The 18,200-nt window shown below is 42.5% G+C and overlaps 1 protein-coding gene across 1 annotated transcript in view; it reads right to left on the reverse strand.

The window, feature by feature from the left end:
- Nucleotides 1-11,685, reverse strand: part of Qrfpr (pyroglutamylated RFamide peptide receptor) — an 87,597-nt gene extending 75,912 nt beyond the window's left edge. The window contains exon 1 of the mRNA XM_008844666.1: nt 11,346-11,685. Within this exon, the coding sequence (XP_008842888.1) occupies nt 11,346-11,685 (340 nt within the window). The remainder of the gene's footprint in view (nt 1-11,345) is intronic.
- Nucleotides 11,686-18,200: the final 6,515 nt, after the last annotated feature.

Raw genomic sequence — 18,200 nt, forward strand, 5'->3', positions numbered from 1 at the left:
TTACATACACGCAGGCAAAACACTCATACACATAAAATAAAAATAAAGTATTTTTTAAAATATTTTATTTATTATTTTTATTTTATGTGGATGAGTGTATCACCTGCATGTATGTGAGTGCACCCGTGTCATGCAATGCCATGGAGGTCAGAAGATTAAACCTGGGTCTTCTGCAAGAGCAGTCAGTGCTCTTAACCACTGAGTCATCTCTCCAGCCCCATAATAAAGTATTTTTAAAAAGAAATGACTACAACTGATCCCTAAAGAGCTTCAAGCACCAGTATGAGGAAAAGACGATACCCATTACTGCATTTTAAAAAGTCTTTAGAATCTCCTGTGTGCTACTGAGAACTTCTTCGCTGCTCAAGAGGCTAAAGTGACAGATAAAGCAGACAAAGTTTTGACCTTAGGGAACTTATATGCCAGTAGAGGAGATGAAAAATAGGTAAGCAACTGAACTGTAAAGCCAGAGAATTCAGAGATGTTATTTCTCAGTATTGAAAACCTAATGTAAGCTGAAGTTGAATGTTGAATATATTTATTGAATTAACCAATTCTTTTAACATATCATAACTAATGATTGTATCATAATTATAAACTTAACGGTATTTACGTCTTGCTCAGAGTTTTGCTGTATTTCATTAAATTCTGATTTGTTTTAAACAGTTGGCCAGTGCTAATTTCCAAGGCTTTGTTACTCTACTATTAAGAAAGTCTCAAACTGTACTTGTAAAATATATTACTGGTGCTTCTGCTTCAAATTCTATTGAAGAATCACTGCTTTAACTGGGCTTATGGTGATACTTAGATTAGCTTTTGACTCAATGACATTCCTGCTCTTAAAAATAAATCCTTCATTGTTTCTTGATATTGCAGTAAAGAAAACAGAGCATGTAGTATAATCTACGGAACAGCTTCATGCCCGAGTCAATACTGAGTTCTATCAATAGATCTATAAATGCTTGGATCCCTGAGCAAAAACAAGGAAAGTCAGTTAAGAGAAAGGTTTTTCATGAAGTTTTCCTAGGAAAATATGGCAAACTTCCATTGCAGAAATCTGTCTTCTAGGTCCAAAACCAGTATGTGACTGAGGGGACAGAACGGTCTCAGGCATCACGGCACAGTGGAGGAGGAAGCAGGTGATGGAGCATGAATCACTGCGGAAGTTACCCACTGAGGTTAAAACCCAGCACTAAAACAGATTCCTCAGGGTCAAATCCTGGCACCAGCACTTCCTGTTAAGTGAAGATAGACCATTTACTTGATATGGCAGATAAGACAAACAGACAGAAGGCTACAATTCCTTCCCCTCACAGTCTGCAAGGCCTCTGCAGATTTGGACACTTTTCTCATGAAGAGGAACATTTTCCAGCCAGTTGAATCTGCAGCATGGACATGACTTGCTTTGTTACAAGATGTTTGTGCGTGCGTGTGTGTGTGCGTGCGTGTGTGTATGTGTGTGTGAGAGACATGTGTATGGCTGTCGTCAGAGGCCAAAAGAAGACATTGGATTCCCTGGAACTGGGGTCACAAGCAGTCGTGAACCACCTGATATAGGTGCCAGGAACCAAACACCAGTCCTCTCCACAAGAGCAGCAAGCTCTCCTAACTGCAGAGCCATCTTTCTAGCCCCCAAATGTAAATATTATATAAATGTTGAAACCAACTTGGAAATCATAAAAACTAGATATACATTATATCTTTGTTCAAACCCAGCAAGATGTACAACTTACATCCTTATCATATAGCCATGCTGCTGCTTAATCTAATTCTTGGGGGAGGGCAACAGCAAACATTTTTTAAGTCTTCTCTGCTTAGTCTCCAAGTAAGAGCTGACTTAGCACTGGATAATGTATCATAAAACTGAGTTAGAACCTCTACATCTAAGGCTCACAGAACATAGTGAAACAGGGAGTAGAGAGATTTATGCAGCTCTCTCATCATCAAAGCTCATGCAACGGAGAGTGATTAACACTGAAAGCCACAACTGGACAAAATGTAGAGTAAGAGACTGCAGAGTGTGTGTCCTTGGATAAGACTCCTACATTAAACCTCTGCCACCCAGGGCTCAGGGACCATTGTGGAAGAAGGGGCAAAAGACTGTAAGAGTCACGGTGGTGGATGACCACAAGGAGGCTGGAAACTTGCTCATATGAACTTACAGCAATGGCGACAGCATGCACAAGACCCATGTCAACTCAAACCAGACAAAAATCCAGCATAGACCTGGGGAGATGAGTAAGAAGCCCCAACCTTAGCTGAGGAACTATTGGTAGCTGATCACTGCTGGCTGATGGACAGCTGGCTTCTTTAAGGGAGTGACTCTAGACAGGCTGACCAGGTTCCAGTGGATGAACTCACACCGAGGGACATCTGGGGACACGAACAGCAACTAGGTAGAAAAGAATTAGAGGCTAAGGCTGTTATATTCCACAGTGCCTGTTTATTTTTACTGCACCATGCTCTCTTTCTCCCAAGATAGGTAAGAACTTGTTGTCATATCAGATTTTTATTATGTGCACTGACCTACCTTCTCTCTGGTATGATGGAAAAGTTCTTGGAAACTCAGTTACAGGAAGAATGAATGAATTCGATTTTAGTTTTCGTTTTACACAATCACATACAACAGTAAGCACTTACTTGCCTACTTCAGATGTGATTAGTCATCAAGAACCTGACGTTTCCAGATGTGAAGGGAAGCAAGCACAGCATCTGCTAAATCTTTCTCAGCATCACAGGCTGAGAGGAAACTGGCAAGAGAAGTTACACAGTTTTATTCACTGACCTTCCCATGATGCCTTAGCAGAGGAGAAGGCAGTCTGGGAAATTGAAAGCATGTAAGTTGGTCCATCTCAGAGGATATAAACACAGAAGGAGTGGCAGAGGGAGATGTCCCAGCCGAGTCCAGGTGAGATGGACAAGCACAAGTTACTCAAAACGCTGGTTCAGCTTGACCTCAAGACACCTGCTTCAGGGCTTATGAAGGAGGAAGAACATGAAAAAAATCAATGACAGAGATCATATGTTCAAGGAGCTTAGAGCCCCGTCAATTGACCTCAGCCCCACAGATGTACTCAGCAAACTATATGACGCACATCTGACTGCCGTGTGTACTCTCCTCCAGAGTTTCTTTTCCAGCAGTCAAGCATTCCCCAGGGGCTTGTAACTAACACACCACAAGTGTCTCTGCTGTAGCTGTCAGCCTCGCTTGTCACACTTTTATATACTTAGTTATTTAGTGTGATGAACCCACATCCATGAGGCCATGTGAGTCCACTTAGATTCAGTGAGTCTATTACTTACACAGAGAGCACAAGAGAGATCAACACATTGCCAGCTCCTGTGTCCTTAGTCAGGTCCACAGAAAGACAGCAAACCTGAAGGACAAGAGAACTAATAACATGGTTATCAAGTCACTCTGCTGGAACACAGCACTCAAACTCGAGCCACACAATCCCATACAGTCCACACCACTGTACAGGTCATAGCAAGGTGGAAGTTCTGAGCTCAACTGAAACCAGTCGAGGGAGATGGCTGAGAAACAGTCTCCTACAAGAGAGGGATAAGAAATGGTCTGGAAGGGGTGCCTTCTTCAGGAATCATCTCCAGGCATCCTGCCGAGACTCAGGTTGGAAGGTGAAGCCTATATACTCTAGGTGGAGACATGCAAGTCTGCCAGAGCGCCATGTAAAGGTGCCCTCTGTATTTCTCCAGTGAACCTACCCTATTCAAGTCATTCAGGTAGGAACGAGCCCAGCCCACCCTACCTGTCCCCTTCCAAATCACCACCATCACAGGACACAAGACTAAGTTCTAAACAGAGGATTCTATAGCTCAAATCACAAGCTAAGTGTTTAAGGAAACTTTTCAGGCTTTCTCATTGCTAAATCCTTTCCTATGGTTATTATAAATGTAAACTACTATTGACCTAAGTAGGGAGGGTCTTCTAAATACAATCCTGTGACTGATACTGTTGCCCTTCCATTTCTCAAGAAAATTTAGTGACCTTCTTGACTTATAATGTCATTTCTTCTCAAAATGTATAACAAACTGATGCTAGAAAACCACATCCAGAGGCTAGCCCCATTGCACAGGCTATCCCCATGGCACAGGCTAGCCCCATGGCACATGCTAGCCCCATGGCATAATTCCTGAACACTTTCAAACTAACTCCCACTATTGTGCTTCTTTGATTTTTGCGTTTTCCTTTCTAAAATAGTTCTCTAAATGAAGATTATTTTTCAATAGTTGCCATCATTCCTGGTAACAGATTTTAAGGCGTGGGGGCTAGAGAAATGGCTTAGCAGTTAAGAGCACTGGATGCTTTTGCAGGAGGATCCGGGTTTGGCTCCTAACATCTACAACCGACCATAACTCCAGTTCCAAGGGAATCCAATAGCCTTTTCTGACCTCCTCAGGCATTGCATGACATGGGTGCACTTACATGCAGACAAAACACTCATACACATAAAAATAAATAATTTTTTTTAAAAAGCACAGTACTCCTGACTTTAAAATGATTTCAGCATATGTAAAGTTCTGAACTGTCAAACACAAGGAAAAATTATTGTAACAAATGTAACTGATGTTTTGTAATTCCTGGCCATATAGTAAGAGTGAAAAGATTTTAGGTCAAGCCCTCTGCTCTGAACAGATTCTCTAAATTAATATCATTTAGCAAATGAACAACTTCCTCAATGCTTTTCTCAATTCATTGACTTGTAATCTCTAAAACTAACCAAACACTATATGCTGTGCACTGTGCATGCTCTTTCATTTCCCTCCCTGCCTTCCAGTAAAATCCTTCCATGTTTTTGACGTAAGTCACATTCAAAGCTCGACTTGCTAACAAGGTAGGTGGTGTTCTGAGGAAATCCGGGAGTCGTCCCTCCTCTGTAATGGCTTGGGGTAAAATGGATAGGAAACCTTTGCTGTGAGGTGTGCTGATTTATAACTAAGCAATATTCTCCAGAAAAGAAAATAATTATTATACACTGTATGTTTTGTATTCCAACCTTTGTATGTTTGTGTGTGTGGTACGTGTGTGCATCTGTGTGGGGTGTATGGTGTGGTGGGGAGGGTGAGGTGTGTAGTGAGTGGTGTATGTATGTGTGTAGTATATATGGTGTGTGTGTGATGTATGCAGTGTGTGTGGTATATGTATGTGTGTGGTGTATATGGTGTGTAGTGTGTGATGTGTGTAGTGTGTGTGTGTGGTGTACATATACGTGTGGGTATGTGTAAGGTGTGTGTGCACATGTATACTCAGGTGCACTCTCCCCTGTGTGCATGTGTGGAGACCAGAGACCTTTTCTCTACCACATTCTACTGTCTATTTTGCAACAACTTCTCTATTCAGCTAAGCTCACTGGCCAGTGAGCTCCAGGGGGCTACGTATCTCTGCCCTCCTACTGCTGAGGTTACAAATGCATGCTACACTTAAACCACTGAGCACCTCCCCAGTCCAACAATTTTTTAATTAAATATCTTATTTATTTCTTTTAAAATTCATCTTGAAAGACTACAAAAAGGTTAAGGGCTTCAATATAGTTATAAGACACTGCAACAAAACAATTATCACGGGTCCTTGCTGGAATCCATTTTATACATCCTTCTGCATTGTATAAGCAGTCTTAAGTTCTGTTTATTTATTTATTTATTTATTTTATTTTATGCATATGCGTGAATTGCCTGCATGTAGGTAAGTGCACCCGTGCCATGCAACGCCCGCGGAGGTCCAAAGAGGCTGTCGGATCCCCTGGGACTGGAGTTACAGACAGTTGTTAGTGGGTTGCCATGTAGGTGCTGGGATTTGAACCCAGGACTTCTGCAAGAACAACCAATGTTCTTAACCACTGAGCCATCTCTCTAGCCCCCTGTTTCTTTTTTAAAATGCCATAGCTCTGTTGAGCTGGTGCAATGCAGAAGACACTGTACTATTTAAATCGCTGCATCCATCACTGATTAATTGTAACCTTCATAACAAGCCATGTCTTGGTGCTGTCAGCATTTATACTATTTCAGTAGTTCTAAAACCTTAGCCATAAATTACAAGACATCCTGGTTTGTAGAACTTTTGAAAATATGATGGCAGAATTCAAACTCAGTCCAATTAAATTATAATCTTTAGAGGTGAGAACTAGGCATCTCTACCTTTTACACCCCACCCCTCCCCACAGTGATTCTGTGTGTCACCAAGTTTGAGATCCACTGCTTTAAGAGGACTCCTCAGATCAGCTGCAGAGAAATTTAATTTCCTAGGGAAAAAAAATGACCGTAGGTGAATGTGGGCTTCTCTCCACCATGCTACCATTACTAAAGGTATTTTGGGAACTTCTTTATCTAGAGATTGCTTTCAGTCAATTTGCCAGCCAGCATTAGAAAAGTCATTTTCACTGTCTACCACAAGACTGTGAGAGGCTCCACAGAACCCTCTGTGCACTATGGGAGACTACCTCCCCTGTTCTGCTCCTGCACCCATGTTAGCACGAAACCGGCACAGAGCATTGCAGGCTTCTAGCAAAGCTGCACCTTGCCCCCCGCCCCAATAAACTCACCCATCTCAGTGTATTAGTTTCTAGAATTTAAACAGAGGCTAGAGTTAGAACTGATCTTCTACCCCATTCTGGGAGATCTTCAGTTTTCCTCAGTTTTCACTGACCTGAGTTATGTCAAGTCCTATTCTCTCCTATACTGTCCCTTATCCCTGGTCTCAAACCCATCATGCTTAGAACCTTCCCACTGACTGAGGTTCCTCACTTTCCAGCACTGTGCATTCTCCATTTTTTCTCTGAATACTTCCTTCCCTTCTTGATCAAAGTGAAACCTGGCTATTCCACAGGAGCACGACTTTCTTGCACCCAAAGTACAAGTAGCCACCTAGGGTATGATGAATACCACCATGATTCATACCCAGAGATTATCATTGAGACTGGGCAGAAGTACAAGCTATGATGAGAGAATACTGGATGCTGATAACGATGTCCAGATATAAACTCCTTCTCCACAGATCAAATATAAACCTAGGGCTTCAGAGAGTGTTTGTGGTGAGCTCTGCCAGAAACCAGAGCTGACAGCAGCCTCTATGCGTAATGAATCACAAAAGAAGAGATTGCATACTAAGTTTCCATGCTCATAAACTAGCACAGAAAGGTTACAAAAAAGAAAGACATAAAACACACACACACACACACACACACACACACACACACACAGAGGAAAAAGGAGTTTATGGAAAAGTACAGAAGAGTCAAGAGTTCTGGAATATTGGTCAGAGCACAATCAATTATTCTAAATTTAGCTAGAAACAAAACATTTAGTCAGTGAAATTAGAGAACTTTTTAGTACATTGTGAAGACAGATAAAAAGAGAAGGAAAAGGAGGCAAAAAGAAGGGGTTATAGCTCCAGGCATGGTGGTGGGCGCCTTTAATTCCCAGCCCTGGGGAGGCAGAGGCAGGCGAGGTTATAGACAATCTGATGGTGCTGAGAGAGGAACAGGCAAGTTCCAGGAAGGCATCTGACCGAACAGATAGAGAAGGACAGAACTCCCCAGTTTCCATTTCTAAATGTGATGGCAGCACCAGTCCACCCTCACACCGTAAGTGTAAAGGAAAGAAGTGCACGCTGCACATGGTGCTCTGGGGCAGAGATGCTCCGCTTCTGATCGTTCCGAGGATTCCTAGGGAGCTGTGTGAGACAGAGGCTCAAGGAGCCAGGAAGCAGTGATAAGAGAATTTCATATAAATCTACTTGCCTTCTGGGCAGCATGTAGCCGCTGAGAATCTGGTAAATCTCCTAACTGGAGTACAATTCTCGCAGATAAACTTGGGTTTTATGGCTATACGGTACCTTACTTGTCTTTGGTGGTACCCGAAGAAACACAATGTCTTGGCTCAGTGGTGTGATGGAAAAGACGGGTTGGTGTTTTCATTTCTTTGGCTGTTTGTTTTGCAGGCCTATGTTGTAGCTGTTGATTTCTGTGGGTTAAATATTTCCACTAGGATAAATTTAGAGCCAACAATATGTCCCCAAAGCAGCTCCTATATAGAGCTGTGGATAAACACAGGCTTGGTAAGCCAATGCAAGCTGGCTCTAAGGAGCTGAGAATTGCTGGTCTGGGCTTAGGCTGGTACAGGTAATTTCTAAGAGCCCTTGAGGGGAGTCTGTGCAGGTAGGTCTGAGAACCGCCACTTAAAATAGTACTTACTAAACTTTACTTTGCACATGTATTAGCTGAGGAGCTTAGTAAAATGCAAATACTCTCTCAGCGGGTGCTGATGGAAGCCAGGAAGGGAGAAGAGCAGACTGGAGGAAGAAAGACAGCCACTGGCAGTTCACTGCTGTCAAAAATGTTTGGAAAAAAAGGCTTCAGAGAAAATTCACGAAGTACAAGTTCATGGATTATTTATGACCAACGCTACAGAGATGCTTTGTTTAACTCCACTGCATTTTGCTTTTTAAATTTGAGGTAGGTGTCACTCTTACAGAAATTTGTTTTCCTGGATTCTCTTGAAGAAGGAGTAATAATGATTACATGAATGATAATAATGATTACAACAGAAGATGCTGCCCTTCCAGGACCCAGCCCTCCCCTGCTACCCGCCTCCTGGTGATCCTCAGAGCTCTGGCTGCTTGGACCTCACCCACAAAGGCATTTGAGAAGGATTTGTATTGATAGTTTTTCATAACATTATTTTCGTCTTCAGCCACAGTGGCTTCATTTTCTGTGTGTTTTCCTAGCATTTCCTGCCTATGTATTTCCTAGCATTTCCTGTTGTGTATTCTTGAAATGCCTTCTACAGTGTTCTTTTTTTTTTTTGACAGGGTCTCCCTGTAGCCCAGCTGTCCTGGAACTCACTAGGTAGACCAGGCTGGCCTCGAATTCACAGAGATCAGCACATGCCACCCGACTACAGCGTTCTTAAAATGTAGTATCTTTAGAGTGGCCACATACTCCTTCTTCCTTTGCTGAAAACAGTTTAGATTATTCTTCAACACCAAGTTCAAACACCACCTCCTGAAATCCAACACTCCCAATGTTCTAAGAGCTGAATGAGTCTTCTAAGAATATTCAGTCTCGTTTAGTCTTATTTGGAGGAATATTCTGTTCTCAGAGGTTTCATAAGGGTCTAGATGAGCTTTATTTTTTACATTCTCAAGGTTATTAAGAAAATTCTTAATAACTCTATCAAATGAATAAATTATGAATGAAGTTTAACTCTTAGATTACATTACCTGGAACTGCCTTTTGTTAATTTATCAAAGGAGTTTTGGGATATTATCCTAATCTATAACATACAAGTTGCTTCTCTTTCATGTCACTGTCCAGGGTAGGCCCTCTCTTCTCTTCTACAGTCCTGTAGTTGGTCACTCAAATTATACGACATTATTTATTACATAAATCCAGTCCTAGATCAATAAGTGTAGATGAATCAATATATTTGAACACCTCTCCAGGCTTCCATGACATGGCCACTTTTTTGGGTTTTTGTTTGTTTGTTTTGTTTTTGAGACAGGGTTTCAGTCTCCTGGAACCCCTGGAGACTCAGTCTCCCCTAGAACACAAACTCTTCCTGCTTCTCCATCTCTAAGTGCCAGGATTATAGGTGTGTGCTACTCAGCATAATCACCTTTTCCAAAACACTTTTGCCCAAACACTTTATTCTCACACCAGCCCTATAAAACATATGAGCAACATATGATCCATTTTTAGAATATAGAAGCCAAATTAAAACATCCTCCATCAGTAGAAAGAAAGGAAAACAGAAAGCTTGAGAACATCCTTCGAAACGTCTACCTGTGTACTTGTAGGGAAGAGCCTCTGTATGGACTTCCTCAGCCATCACTCCTAAATACGACTTTGGACAAAAAAAAAAAAAAAAAAAAAACACAAAGCTTCTCCAAACTCTAATATGTTACTGAAAAACTGAGACCCAGACGTGTTCACTTAGCATGTCCTAGAGTCAAAATAGAGATCCTGGTTCTTTGCTTCCCAGCAAAAAGATCCATTCACATGGTGCTAAATATGTGTACAAACACCTAGAAATAGTAATTCTTATGACATCTCCTCAAAAACCAAGCTCTACTTGATGATTAATTCATCTTATTAATTGGATGGAATTAGCTGAGTAACTTTAGAACGCTCAAATACAATTACTTTATCAGGGAACATAAAATTTCTAGTCTATGAATCAATTTAAATATTCAATTGGGTCACCTTCAAGTTCCTGCTATGTACTTACTGATGCTTTTCAGAAAGTACATCATACATGAAATGTGAAATGGAAGTCAGCAATCTAGCATCCTTACCCACTGACAACAAGCACAGTGCAAGTCAATTAGAAAGAGCAAGGCTGGAAGTATAAACTGGAGCTCCCGGGTTGGTAACTGGAATAAAGAGACAGTCCTCAAGTATGAAAAGAATTAGCTGAAGGGCAGAAATGGCGGAGCACGAAAGCACAACGATCCATTTCTCATACATTTACAACCATTTTCCAAGAATTTCAGTGTGCCCACAAGACTACAGTCACTCATGAAAGCCGGGGTAGAACTCATACTTCCTGTCCAAGGTGTGCTGTGAGCAAGCAGTAGGGCAACACTGCAAACCGATCCCGATCCCAGTGATCCTGTGTCTTTGGAAAGCTCGGAAGGAACAGGTGCCTCACTGTTTTTCTAACCTCCACCCCTGCTCCTCCCTCAGTACGCCAGCCAGCGAGGGGTTTTGTCGCCTTGTCTTCTCCCTTTTGTAAGGACATTCGTCTCTCCTTTAAAGAGATGTTTTCTGTTCCTTCTCCCTTTATAAGCCCATTAATATAATTTCAAAAAGGACTAAACCAAGGCTTTAATTTTTCTGCAGTGCATGTTGTTGTGAAGGGTTTTAAGGCCATATACCTGCCAATACATGCAAGACCTTGTCTGGAAGGCACATAAGCGACTGGGAAGTGAGCCTGGAAGTTGGGGAAATAAGGAAAGAAAATTTTATTGAGATTTTTTTAATATCTGAAATATTAGCCTAAAAACTTAATAGCTTATTTTAAACACTGGAGGGGGTCTGATCCTTCTAATTATGGAAAAGGGACCGCGGTGGACTTTTCTTAACCCCTGAGCCATCTCTCCAGCCCACCACTTGGACTTTTCTTAAACCTTACCACCAGTCATGCTCTATGGGACAAGCACGCAACTAACACTAGGCATAAGGACAAGTCGCAAACAAAACAAAACATCAAGCCAGCCCAGGTAGGAAAGTTCCAAGAATTCATGGGTTCACTTGACAGAGAAATGTAAGGCGCGTAGAATGTGTATGCGGGCAGGGAGGATCCTCTGAGAGGCGGCGCGGCGGTCTTACCCCCGAGCCAGGTGTCCGAGATGTTCTGGAGCGTGGTGACCGGGATACAGAAGAAGACGATGAGCAGATCGCTGAGCGCCAGGGAGCAGATGAAGATGTTGGTGACGGTGCGCATGGCTTTGCTGCGGGTCACCACGTAGACCACCAGGGCATTGCCAAAGAGCGCCAGGGCAAAGATGAGCAGGCCCGCCAGCAGGAGGGCCAGCCTGGCACGCGCGGGCAGCTTCGGGGTGAGGACCAGCGGCCGCAGCCCGTAGCGCGCGATGAATTGCGCGCGCGTCAGGTTGTGTAGCCGCAGCAGCGCCGACAGCTGCTCCGCGGTCAAGTTCCACTCAGACATGTCGGGGCTCGGCAGCGGCCCCCGAGGCGGGGAAGGGAAGCCGGGCTGCAAAGCAAGCCCCGAAGGAGAGGCTGGCGACAGCAAGGGAAAGTCGGTCTCACTGACCCGGAGTGCTTGCAATTCAAAGTTCTCCGCGCTTCCCAGCCAGCCTAGGAGCGCACCGAGATTCACAAGCCTCTAGCTCTTCAGCTTTCTGGACCCGGAGCGCACAAGCTGCGCACTTGGCCTGGGAGTCGCCTAGGCGGAACTCCGCCGCGCCGCCCCCGCCACGCACCCAGTTCCCCGCCCGCCTCCCGCAGGGCATCCAACGCTGCCCTCCATCTGGAGCCGCCTTCCATCTGCAGCTGCCCAGCGTCCCTCTGCCCTAGCCTGTGAGCATGGTTTTGTAAAACTGCGTATAAGGTTTTGGATCGACTTAGGAAATACTGTGGGCCTCAGCCACCAACGACAAAATACGTTGTAGGTTGCTTTCTGCATTTAAAAAATAATTACAGAAGAGAAGTTTCAGTGATAGGAAAGAGAGGTCTCATGCATACACTCAATTTTCTCCATTGATTGTGTCTTAGTACAAAACTAGAAATTTGGCAGATACACTGAATGTGGTGTTTGTGTATGTGTGTGAAGTATGTTTGTGTGATGTGCGTAGTGGGGGGGGAGTGAGGGTGTGGGTGTGGTATGTGGGTGTGGTGTGTTTGTGTAGTGTGTGTGGTGTAGGTTGGTGTGAGTGTGTGTTGTATGTGTGGTGTGTGCAGGGTGTGAACGTGTAGGTGGTATGGGTAGATGTGTGTGTGTTTATGTATGAGTGTGTGTGGTGTGGGTGGGTGTGGGTGGGTATGAGTATGGGTATGGTGTGTATGTGGTGTGCACGTGCCTCTGTGTGTGTGTGTGTGTGTGTGTGTGTGTGTGTGTGTACACTCATTTTAGCACTGAAGCATATTCTTGTAACCAGCTGCAAAATCACCACCAAGATCAATCCCCTGGTCCTTCATGACCACACCTGGCTCCTCCCTCCTCCATCTCTAACCCCAAGGGATCACTACAGTTATCAGAGGTAATATCAACAGAATCAGACAATATACAAGTTTTTCACAATTTTTGCCCCACTGGACATAATATGCGGAAAATCCATCCAGGTCACTGGGGTGTATTGCTTGCCATACCTTGGCTTATTTAACAGTTTACTTACTGTAAAACAGTTGGGTTCCTGATTTGACCTGTTACAGATGAAGCTGCTATGGAGAAGCACATGCTGGATTTTGCTATGGGAAACACCAAGAAGTTTGTTGAGCCTGTAATGTATATGTTAAATTTGGTTTTTCCATTTGTTATTTATTTTTGTGTATGAATGTTGCCTGCATGTAAGTATATACACTGTGTGCATGGGTGGTGTTCGAGTTGACAGAAGAGCCAGAAAGTACTTTTAGATGCCTTGAAACTGGAACTGGAGTTACAGAAGGGTGTGAGCCACCGTGTGGGTGATGGGAACAAAGTTCAGGTCCTCCCTGCACTGAGCCATCTCTCCAGTTCATATATATTAAAAAAAAATTTTTTTTTGTCTTTTTGAAGCAGGGTCTCCCTGTAGCCCCAGCTGTCCTGGAACTCACTATGTAGATCAGGCTGGCCTTGAACTTACAGAGATCTGCCTGCCTCTGCCTCCCAAGTGCTGGGACTACAGGCATGTGCTACCACACCCGGCTATATTAAAAATTTGAAGAGATTTCCAGTGCATTTTCCAGAGTGATGGTGCCACTTTACATTTCTACTAATAATGTGTGACTCAGTTTCCCCACATCCTTGCTACTGCTTGGTATTGTCACTGTATTTTTTAAAATATTTCATTATTTTTATTTTATGTGTATGTGTATATTGCCTACATGTAGGTAAGTGCACCCGTGTCATGCAATGCCTGCGGAGGACAGAAGAAGCTGTCAGATCCCCTGGAACTGGAGTTACAGACAGTTGTTAGCTGCCATGTGGGTGCTGGGATTTGAACCCGGGTCTTCTGCAAGAACAGCCAGTGTTCTTAACTGCTGAGCCATCTCTCCAGCCCATAACTGTATATTTTAACTTATAGCTATTCTAAATGATGGATAGTGATGTCATTGAGGTTTTAATTTGCATTTCCCTAACCATGAATGATATTAACTATCCCATGTACTTTTTGTCATCCCATATTGTCTTAGGTGAAATGTCTTTCCCTACAGCTTGTCCATTTTCTAATTGAATTGATAATGGTCTATTGGTTGAGAGTGTAGAAAGCTTTTCTCTATCCTTATTGGTTTTCTGTGTCCTTACTCCATTAATTGTGGAGAGAGAGGCATTCAGCAATAGTTGTAGATTGGTCTACCTCTTTCAGTTCTGTTGGCTTCTGTTCCACATATCCTGCAGCTGCTTTCTCAGTGCATACAGCTGTGAATACCCTCGGTGAATACAAAGTGGTACTACCCTTGGATCTTCTACTCATCACTATGTAATGGTCCAAATCATTTTTCTTGTTTTATATTTACTTACTCATAGTAATGTAACCACATTTGGCTTCTTTTGGTTAATATTTTCATGGCATGTCTTTTCTAATCTTTTACTTCCAAATTATATATCATTTTGTTGTGAGTTTCTTATAGACAGTGTATCTGTCTTAGTTTCTTTTCACATTGATGAGGTAAAATACCCTGACAAAAGCAGCCCAAGGGGGACAGGGTTTATTTCATCTCACAGCTTGAGGTGCATCATGGCAGGGAAGTCAAAGCAGTAAGAGCTTGAACAGCTGGTCACATTGCATCCACAATCAGGAAGCAGAGAGGGATGAATGTATGTGTGCTCAGCTTATTCTCCCCATTGTATACAATCCAGGGTTCTTGTCCTGGAAATGGGGCTACCTAGTTATGCTGTCTTCCTACCTCAATTGATCTAATTAAGATAATCCCTCACAAACTAGTTTAGAGGTCATGAGACTGTCTAGAGGCCTGCCTGCTAGGTGATTCCAGACCCTGACTAGCTGAAAATTGACACGATCATAATATCTTTAGTTGATGTTTCTATGTTTCACTCTCTCTGCCATTTTCCGTCTTTTCATTGGCACATGTAGACTGTTTGTATTTAATGTTCTTATTAATCTGCTAGGATTCAAGTCTACTCTCTGTGTGTTGGTTTTCTGTTTGTTCTCTCTGTTATAAACTCCTCTGATTTCATTTTCTCACCTTCCTGTAAGTTACATGATCCTTTTTAGCATTCCATTTAAATCTATGCAGAGATTTTTAGTGTGTTTCTTCATGTGTCTTCTGTTACCAAGGAAATCAGGGTCCCCACTTGAGGTTCTTTGTCTTGTTAGCAAAAGAATTTAAGAACTCAAAATGGGCCTCAAGGACAATTTTAAAAGAAAAACCCTAGGAGCAGACAAACTGTAAATCTCGGCAGAGTCAGAGAAAAAGCCATGCCATTTGGGCTAGGCCACCGTGGAGATCAGTCACATGGATAAGCAGCCACATCACAGGAGGAGAGCTTTAGGGAAAGAATGAAGCCCAAAATGTCAGGGAAAGCATGCTCAGAAAAGAGACAGACAGAAGAAAATGAAAGTTATACTTGAATAATTCAGAAAAGTGGGCAGCATAACTGTGGCTCTTAGACAACTCTACAGACGGTGGAGACTCTGGGAAGGAAACATTATCTCATTAGAGAGATAATGATTGTTCCCAACTCTTTAGTGTGGCTTAAGGAGAACCCATCTTCCATCTTCCTGAAAGGAGATCTCTTGGCATAGTGACTGACCTGCCCAACAGGATTGACTCTTTTTTTTTTTTAACTTAAAAAAAACTTTACTGTGAATTTCGTACATGCATATAAGGTGTTTTGATCAAATCCACGCCCACTCCCTGCCCTCCAACACCTCCCATACCTCCCCATCACTTTTTTCTGACAACTTCATGTCCTCTTTTTTTTCTTTCTTCAGAGGATGGTGTGATAAGAATAGGAGGTAGGAACTGGCTAGGCAGTTAGGGTAAAAAGAGTCCAAAGAAAAGTAGCCAGTTTCTTGGCTAAAAGTAAAATGTCCTTGGGCCTCTTAGCAACATACTCTGTTCCAAAGGCCAAAAATGTTAAAAGTATTTGGGAGCTCTTATCTAATCCCTAAAAGATTTTAGGGTTACCTCTTCAGAGGGTGAATGTTAGAGTAGCAAAAAGACCCATTTAAAAAAAACAAACAAAAATTGACTCTTAAAGGAGACAAAGTCCTCTCTCCACCCAGAGGTAGATTTCATTCTTTTGGCTAGGAGTCTACAGCTTTCCCTTAATGGGCCTTCAACATCCCTTGCTCTGAAGAGGTAACCCTGACATCATTTAGGAGAAGGACGAACATTGAGGACCTGATAGAACCCATTTCCACCTTGAGAATCTAGAGAACCAGTTCCAAAGCTGTTCATCAGAAGGCATTAGTGTCTGGGTTGAGGTTTTAGTTCCCACTCAAACATAGAGCCCAGAGGCAGGGTGCTCATTTAGAATAAATAAGAAACCAGGTCTCCCTCTGGTATTCCTGGCCAGAGAAACAAGGGCATTTTTGGAACAGCTGCTTTTGGGGTGATTACCCCTAAGCTGCCCAGCCAGTTCCTAGCTCCTGTCCTCGTCATTCCTGCCTCTGAAGAGGTAAACCTAACTGTCATTTAGGGAACTGGGGAGATGATCTGTCTGGTTTTTCAAACTGGAGTCATCAGGTGTGGCAGTTGGGGTACCCCTCCAGTGGGACTCCTTAGGGGACCCCAAAAGTGCATCAGTAGTTCTATTTATTACATTTTTTATACATAACTGTAACACCATCACAGTCTACTGGTGGTAGTGTTTACCAAGTCAAGTGGAGGAATCTTATCTGTTTTTTTGTCCCTTTAACCTTCTCAAAGTCCAATTACCTTAAATATTTCCTCTATAACCATTTAAAATGACCTTGGGTCTTTTGTTATTTTGTCTTTATCTGTTAAAAATAGTTCAAGACCTTTAAGAGAAAAAAATCTATTGAGAATACCCATGTCTTACTCTTTCTATGGTTCTTTCTTCCTGATACAGAATCAGTTCTCTCCTGTCATTTTGTGCACTCCAGGGATGGAACTCGGGTTCTTGGGCCTCAAACACTTCGACCTGATGAGCCATCTTCTGCTGCTCCTCGATAGTTGCTTTCCTTGATTTTTTTTCTTTTATGTGTAGTGGATTTACTTTTGCCATCTATTTTAGGAAGGCTGGCACCAACATCTCTTCATTTCCCTTTACCAGAAAAATGCTCTGATTTTTCCTTTGTTTCAGATATTTTCACTAAACACAGATTTCTGGGTTGAAAAGTTATTTTAATTTTTTCCAGTATCTGAAAAGGGCTTTGTAGCTTCCTTCTGCCTTCTATGGTCTCTAAAGTGAAATCCATTGTCAGTCAGGTTGCCTCTTCCTAGAAGTATGACATTATTTTTTGCTATTATTTTAAGACTTCTTCACCATCTTTAGTTTTCAGAAGCTTTGCAAGTGTTACCAGACTTAGAGTTACAGTCTTTGCCCGAACAAGTCAGATTCAGCCACTTGATAGGCCAATTAAATGAGCTCAGTTAATAGTGAAAAGTAGAAAAGGGTTATTTGGGAAGAAGGAAAGAGATCCAGTGACAACCCCCCCCCCCAAGGTCCATCTTTGGGATCCTAAAATGAAGTTGAGGATTAAACAGAGAGCCAGAGTTTTGCATATCTAAGCAGTTCCCAGCCAAGGTGTGGTCCTGCCCACCACTGACCCATCTGTGTCTCTTCTGTAAGGTGTTCTAACAAGTTGGAAATCTTCCTGCATGGGTTGTCTGGGGAAATTCTAGTTTCTTGAGGTCCATTGTTTCAATAATCTGAGAGCCAGATTGAGGGACACAAATAAATCTTTAAAATACATTCATACCTACCAGGCCAGTTATAGGACATGTGCCTTCATGTTGACCTCTTTGGGTTTATTTATTTGGGATTTCCTGAGCTTCTTGAATTCTAAAGTTTATATCTTTTGCCATATCTGAGGAATTTTAGCCTTTATTTCTGCACGTGCTTTTTTCTTAGACACTGCCTTTATTCTCCTGAAATTCTACTTGTCAGCGGGCTGGAATTTTTCTTATCTTTTCCAAGAACAAAATCTATTGAGACTCAGATAGTATAAGCAGAAGTTTATTCAGCAGATGGGACACTCCAAACAGCTGAGCCAAGGATGAGTAACAATGAACACTCTTGGGTTTGGTATTTTTGTAAGAAGTTTTCATGAATACTCTTGAAGTGGATGGAATACTCATGTGAGTAAGGTGGCCCTGGAGGGAATCTCCCTTTGGAGTATTTGGTCCCATTTGAAAAGCTCATGAGGATGGTCAAATGACAATGCAAATGAAATTACAATAAAGCCAGCTCTTTCAGTATGCAGAAACTTTATTAGCGTATGTGTGGGGCCGTTGACAAAGTCATATCAGCACTTGAGTTTCTAGTACAGTGACTAGAATCTAACTGCAGCTTCAAGCATACTTCACCTCAAA

The sequence above is a fragment of the Nannospalax galili genome, unplaced genomic scaffold (assembly GCF_000622305.1).
Source record: "Nannospalax galili isolate Female #2095 unplaced genomic scaffold, S.galili_v1.0 scaffold441, whole genome shotgun sequence".
Classification (NCBI taxonomy): domain Eukaryota; kingdom Metazoa; phylum Chordata; class Mammalia; order Rodentia; family Spalacidae; genus Nannospalax; species Nannospalax galili.